This window comes from Octopus bimaculoides, chromosome 1 (assembly GCF_001194135.2).
Source record: "Octopus bimaculoides isolate UCB-OBI-ISO-001 chromosome 1, ASM119413v2, whole genome shotgun sequence".
Taxonomy (NCBI): domain Eukaryota; kingdom Metazoa; phylum Mollusca; class Cephalopoda; order Octopoda; family Octopodidae; genus Octopus; species Octopus bimaculoides.
The window spans coordinates 159136985-159144650 of NC_068981.1; the positions used below are offsets into that span (position 1 = coordinate 159136985).

At 33.3% G+C, this 7666-nt stretch overlaps 1 protein-coding gene across 1 annotated transcript in view; it reads right to left on the bottom strand.

Annotated features, from left to right (window-relative positions):
- Positions 1–725: 725 nt before the first annotated feature.
- The window catches only part of LOC106884407 (integrin beta-like protein 1), a 61474-nt gene continuing 54533 nt past the window's right edge, over positions 726–7666 (bottom strand). Inside the window, exons 19-22 of the mRNA XM_014935770.2 lie at positions 7376–7462; positions 5345–5465; positions 1936–2064; positions 726–1749 (exon numbers count right to left, since the gene is read on the bottom strand). Coding sequence (XP_014791256.1) covers positions 1736–1749; positions 1936–2064; positions 5345–5465; positions 7376–7462 — 351 coding nt within the window. The 3' untranslated portion in view covers positions 726–1735. The remainder of the gene's footprint in view (positions 1750–1935; positions 2065–5344; positions 5466–7375; positions 7463–7666) is intronic.

Genomic DNA, 7666 nt, shown 5'->3' on the forward strand with positions numbered 1-7666 from the left:
TAAGGGGTTAGTTTCATACTAGGTAATTTTGAAATTTGCATACAAATACAAGCATTTGCACTTCACTTGAGAGAAATCCTTTGCTGCCAACAGAGGTGACAGTTCTTTGAACTTTTTCCCACCCTGTTTTTACTCTGGCTACTATGCTTTAACAATACTTACATCCACCACTGATTAGGTCACCTAGATAACTGAAACTGTCAACAACAAAATAACTTATGCTATCTTGCTCTGGATCTCGGAAGTCTGAGTTCAAATCTAGCCAAAGTCACCTTTGCTTTTCAGTCTTTTGGGGTTGATAAAATATAATACCATACCAGGTGGTGGACAGACAGAATTGTTAGAGCATCAAATGAGATGTCTTGTAGTGTTTATTTCAGCTTATTAAGTTATGAGTTCTTGAATGATAGATTTAATATGTCATTTGGTTTAATACCACAGCTGGTCTTTGGGTACCTTTAACAAATATTAATTCTGTTGGAAGCATTCAAGTCAGCTCTCCAGTTTGGGAATAACTTTGGCCATCAAAAATAAAAAATCATGGATACTGTTTGTCCCTCCTTGACTAAACAGTAATGATAAAATAAAATTTCAAAATAATTAAAAAAAGAAAATTCTTCCAGCACCCTTTCTGACCATTTTGAAGGCTATTTATGATTTTAAACAAAGGAGTTCATTCAATTATCATTGTTTGTAAATGAAAAATAAAGTAAAAAAGACATATGTTGATATCTAAAATTATTTACTCAACTACTAAAATAATGAGTAGATTAACGTTTGTGAAGTTAAGGGGTTAAATTGTTGATCACATGCACATAAATTCAAACTTTAAGTGTTACAGTCTCTGTGCCATGACCCTGCACAAGAAACATAACTCTGTTAGTCTTACTGTTGGTAGGGTCCACTTTCACCTGGACACTTGAGATGTTAGTAGTGGGACCAGCATTTTAACATAACATAACAAAAAATACCCAATTCTAAAAAGAAAAACAAAAAGATATTCGCCTGGGCAAACACGGGTTGAAAAATACATTCATATAGTTTGCAGTTGAGTGAAAGGATTTATAAAAATACAATGCTCTCTTTCTCTGTCAAACGTCCATATATGCAATTATACTGACAGTTGCTGACATACTTGTATTTTTTATTTCCTAGAATATGTTTTACATTCAAGTCTTTTTTAAAAATTTTATTATCAAGGTTTTATCATGCTACAATGAAACTAAAAACTCAAGTATAGGCTTATTTTGATCATACACACATATACACACAGATAAACAGGCCTTATTATATTTTAAAGGATGGACAAACTGAATGTTGTGATGAGTTCATGCCTTTCTCAATTGAAGTGATAGCATAAGTCTAATGGAAACAACCTCAAATAATTACTGGTATTGTGTAGCAAACTAGGTTTGCTGGAAGCTTACCTTCTGCCCTATGCAGTAGCTACAAACAGAAAAAAACACATTTAAACTATATTTTGTAAGCTGTTCTTCATCTTTCTTGTAGTTTGATTCATTTAATTTGTGCTTAGAAATAAGGAGAGTCTCAATACATCTTTTTAAATTATTACATATATATATATTGGTTTAACAATGTATTGCTGTTGCCATTGTCACCATCAGCAGTATCATCAAAATAAGGAATCATCAGGATATATATGTAACAATCCCTGGAGCTTCATATTGTTAATATTATCATCATTAATATTATAAAGATGGAAATTTTCTTTCTGTCAAGCTTCACATTCTGTCAAAGAGAAAGAAATATTTTTAGTAATAACTGACTAATAATGTGTACACACACACACACACACACACACACACACACACACACACACACACACACACACACACACACACACACACACGTACGCATACTCTCTCTCTCTCTCTCTCTCTCTCACACACACAAAGTTCTAACAAAAATTGTTACCTTTCCTCCGAATGACATAGGTTTTCATTTTATTATTTGGACGTTGCTCAAGGGCAAACCTTACTCTACAGGAATCATAATCATCAATAAATAAACACAGATGTCTTGTCTTTTTTGTGTATATATCATCTACAATATAAAAGCCATATTAATTCTGTTAAATAAATTATTAACAATATTATTTGTCTACAATAATAACAAAAAATAAATGACTTACAATCAAAATATAATAAAGACTTCTATTCTTCTATTCAAAAAATAGTCTCACATATAATCCTCGTCTTTATCTTTTACTTGTTTCAGTCATTGGACTGCAACCATGCTGAGGCATCACCTTAAAGTGTTTTGGTTGAATGAACCAATCCCAGTACTTAAGCCTGGCACTCATTCTATCAGTGTTCTTCGCTGAACCACTGGGTTATGAGGATGCAAACAAACCAATATCAATTGTCAAGTGGTGGTTGAGGGACTAAGATGCATGTGCACACACACACACATTTATGAGGCGGTACTGTAAAGTTCCTGGCTTTGGGTAAAAGTTAATTGTGATTTTATTCAACATATTCCCCTCTGAGATTCACACACTTATTGCAGTAGTCCTTCAGTTTTTCTTATCCCTGTAAAAGAGCTCAGATGGTTGGGCCTCCAACCAGGTCTTTTGTGATACTCTTAAGGTCAGGAACTTTTCAGCACCTTCTCATATATATATATGATTGGCTTCTTTCACTTTCTGTCTACTAAGCCCATTCACAAGGCTTTGGTTGGCCCATGGCTATAGTAGAAGACATTTGCCCAAAGTGAAGCACTGTAGGACTGAACCTGGAACCATGTGGTTGGGAAGCATTCATATTTATATGCCCTACAACTGTAAGCTTATTCAGAACTTCCTGCTTCATTTCAATGATAGATTTTCTGTGTTGTTCAGCAAATATGTGGTCTGTTTCAACATCATTTTCCTGGCTGTTTTTTCTAGGGTCATTATATTTTCCTTTTTGTTGAGGCTCTTGAGTGGTTTCGGCAGATAGTCGCCTTTCAGTCAATGCTTGTGGTCCAACATTCCTCTCCTCTGCTTCGTCATTTCTTTCCTGACTTACATTTAGGTCATTCTCTACCACTTTTTTAATAGAGGTCAATTCTGCATCTGTGAGTCTGATATTTCTGAAGATATCTCTTCTAACATTTGCTAACCTGTTTTCATCCAGGTTTAGTCTGCTAGCTGGATTCCGGCTCCTCCAAATTCTGTAGGAGTTTGCGGTGTGTTTCTTTTGGGTTGGCCTACTTAATGCAAAGTAATAAGCATATATTACTTATTTACATTCTTCCCGGTTCCATTTAGTTCTTTTACATTTTTGATTTTGTGGTTGTTGTGGTGGTGAACTTTGGGGGCTTAATTTGGGACAAATCCTGTTTAAGTGACCTTCCAGGTTTGTATTCAGGGGAGATATTTTGCCATCTGAAAATTTTTCGCCGTCAGGCTGACAGCCTCCTGACAGGCACGCTTCCAGAATAACGATTGGACAAGCGATTCAGTGTACTGTTTGAAATTTTCTTTTCTTTTTAAGTAAAGTTAAATTATTATTAAATTTTCATTTTTTAAAAATATTTTATTATTATTATTATTATTATTATTATTATTGTTCAGTAGTTTTATTTTTATAACGTGCTTTCACTTCACTACCGAGCGCAGCTCTGTGCGCCTTGGGTATGTGCTGTGGTTTGCTGTGGTGCTCTTATGTTTACTGTATTGAAAGTGTTTTGCGTAGAATGTGTGCAGTACCCAGTAGTGCAATTTTCTGTATGTTATATATATTTGTAAGTCCTGGTGTTTTTGTTATGTATTTGTCTGAATATTTTTTTATTATACCTAAGGCACCTACTATGATAGGAATTGTTTCTGTTTTTAGATTCCACATTCGAGTTACCTCTATTTCCAGGTCTTTGTATTTTGAAAGTTTTTCCATTTCTTTTAGAGAAACGTTGTCATCTGCTGGTATTGATACATCATTTTGAAAGCATTTTTATTATTATTATTATTATTATTATTATTATTATTATTATTATTATTCAGGTCACTGCCTGGAATTGAACATACATAATTCCTCATCTCTTAAATATAGAACCGTATTATTCAAAGCAATATGAATAATAAAGAAACATTATATTTGATAGAGAGTAATTTGAATGTTAAAGGGATAAGGTGGTGTTTAAAGCATAAATTGAAATGAAATATTAATGGAAACTTATAATATAGATCAATGAAAATATGTATCATAGATTCAGGGATGGTCTCAGGCAGTTTTGTATCAGAAGGGTTAATACCAATATACTATTTTCATAAACACTGCAATTATGAGAAATAATGCAAAAGCATATTTGTAGCAATACTAAACATGTTTTGATGATGAGCATTCAGTTGTTTGATCAACAGAACTACCTACTTGTTAAATTAACATGTAAGTGGCTGAGTAGTCCACAGGCATGTGTACTCTTAAAGTAATTCACAGATTGAATCTGTGTGATGCAATATATGACAAGGACGGACCTCTATATTACAGGTACATTCTATCTGACAGGCTTCCAGATAGTCTCTGTCTACCGAATTTCACTCAGAAAGCATAGATTACTCTGAGGATATGGTAAAAAAACACTTGTCCAAGATGCGACTCTGTAAGGTTGAACCTGAGGTCACATGATTGGGAAGTGAACTTCTTAACAATTCAGCTATGACTGTTTCTACTGAAAATATATCTTCTTTTGTAAGATAATCTATATTTTCCGTTGCTATATACCTTCATCTGTTTCCTCAAATTTCCCCGAGATTACATGATGCATATTACAATCACTGTCATTTGTGACAATAATTCAATGTATCTAAGCATTAATTTATTCAAACATGTTTTCATAGATCTGTTTTTAAATTTCTCACTAGTTCATAGGCGCAGGAGTGGCTGTGTGGTAAGTAGCCATAGGCGCAGGAGTGGCTGTGTGGTAAGTAGCTTGCTTACCAACCACATGGTCCCAAGTTCAGTCCCACTGCATGGCACCTTGGGCAAGTGTCTTCTACTATAGCCTCGGGTCGACCAAAGCCTTGTGAGTGGATTTGGTAGACGGAAACTGGAAGAAGCCTGTCGTATATGTATATATATATATGTATGTGTGTCTTTGTGTGTTTTGTTTGTCCCCCCCCCCAGCATTGCTTGACAACCGATGGTGGTGTGTTTACGTCCCTGTAACTTAGCGGTTCGGCAAAAGAGACCGATAGAATAAGTACTGGGCTTACAAAGAATAAGCTCTGGGGTTGATTTGCTTGACTATAAAGGCAGTGCTCCAGCATGGCCGCAGTCAAATGACTGAAACAAGTAAAAAAGTAAAAAAAAAGAGAAAAAGAGTATTTAAATAAGCAACTTACCCAAACTGTCAACTAAGTGGATAGGGGCACACTTTATACATTGTTCAAATGTTAGAGTACCAGTGCCAAAGACCTTGCATAAAACACATTGTTTCATCCTCTCACACTTGTTGACACATGTCTGAAGTAGAAGACGTGAATAATTTTAAATAATTTAGAATTTATATTGTCAGTAGAAAAAAATAAACAAACAAACAAGAAACACATGCATCAAAGTGAAGAAGTTATATGTAAATAGGTTGCAATGAAACAGAAAGGATCAGCTCATGAGAAAACAGAAAATAGCACTATTAAAACCAATATAATTTGTTAGATAATGACCAATCAGAAGTGAGAAAGTATACCTGGTTGCATTATGATGTGGAAGACAATGCATAATACAGGTAATCTTTTATTCTGTGTTAACTCAACTTTGAGAATAAAATTGGTGTAATGTAGATTTCTTTTTCCATTTTGCATGTTTGTTTATGTAACATAAAACTTATGTAACATCTTTTATCTTTACTTGTTTCAGTCATATATATATGTGTGTGTGTGTGTGTGTGTGTGTGTGTGTGTGTGTGTGTGTGTGTGTATTTGATTTTCTTTATATATTTGATTCTCTATATTTAATACTCAATATTTCATATATTCAATAAGACATTCAACAATTCATTTCATTTTTCATTTTACCATTTATATTATATTATATATTCCATATTCTATACCCCACATTAATTTTATGAGAATATAAATAAAACATAAAAAACAGAGTTGGAACTCTTTTAAATAACATATTCCTCTATACACGATCATACAAAACCCTTTTTTTGTATATATTTTTCATTTTTATTTTTATTTTGTATATTTATTTTTATTCACACACACACACACACACACACATATATATATACACACACACACACACACATGCATATGCTCTAACATCACATCTATGCTCTGATCCTTGTTACTTGTGAGTATACCCCGGCACTTCACCATCTCTCTCCTGCTCTCTCTTGCACTCTCCAAAAGTGTCTCTCCAAAAAAGAGGTGGTACTTCATTTTAAAATACTTACACATCTCTCAAATTAAGAAAAAAAATGTCATTAAGAAAACACTGGTCATGATATATTCAAAATCACCTTATATTTGAATATATATTATCAATATGAAAATAAGTTTCTTTTATGAAGTTACCAGAATGCAACTGTAGTTATAAATAATAGTTTCAAATTTTGGGACAGGGCAAGCAGTTTTTGAGGGGAAGGGGAAGTTGATTACATTGACCCTAGTACTTGACTGGTATTTATTTTATCAACCTCGAAAGGATGAAAGGCAAAGTCGACCTCAGTAGAATTTGAGCTCAGAATGTAAAGACAGATGAAATGCTGCTGAACATTTTTTCCTGCACTCTACCTTATTGTAGTCATAAATAATAGCTCACAAAATACTGAGTAATAAAATACTTTACTCAGAAAAAAAAGAGAGCTATATATGGAAGATAAACTACACATCAGTATTGTTGATGGATGGGATTACCATACACCAAAGTAGCTCTCTGACTTTTAGCCATCTAAATCAGAAGTTTTCATTTTACAAGCAAAACAGGAAGTTTGTTCACATTTAGATCATGAGCTAGAAGCATTGAGAAATGCAAAACAGTTGTCTCTTTTCTGAAACAAAACAGTTGTCTCTTTTCTGAAACAAAACAGTTGTCTCTTTTCTGAAACAAAACAGTTGTCTCTTTTCTGAAACAAAACAGTTGTCTCTTTTCTGAAACAAAACAGTTGTCTCTTTTCTGAAACAAAACAGTTGTCTCTTTTCTGAAACAAAACAGTTGTCTCTTTTCTTAAATACAAGCTAGTATTTATATTTATTTGTATTTGAGCAACTTCATAGAAGTAACTTGTTTTCATGTTTCTCAATGCTTCTAAATTACAAAACAATGTAAACAAATATAGTAATATGTTTCAACAATCACTTTGTGTGAAAGTGACTGTCTATAGCAAGCAGCAGAACAAATATTTGACAATAGTTAATTATACTTACTGGACAATCTTCACATGTTGGTCCTCTATAAGTACCTATACATGTGCATACATTGTTTGTACAGGTTCCTTTCCCATTACATAATAGCTGCAGAAAGAATCAAAATACAGCTTCATAAATATTAGTTCAGTTATACATGGTCATACTTTGTATGGTTATGACAGGGTGTGTATTTTAGGCTATGTTTATTAGTCGTTTAGTTTGATTTAGTCATTACAACTAAGACCATGTTGGACCACCACCTTCATACATACATATATATATATATATATATATATATATATATATATA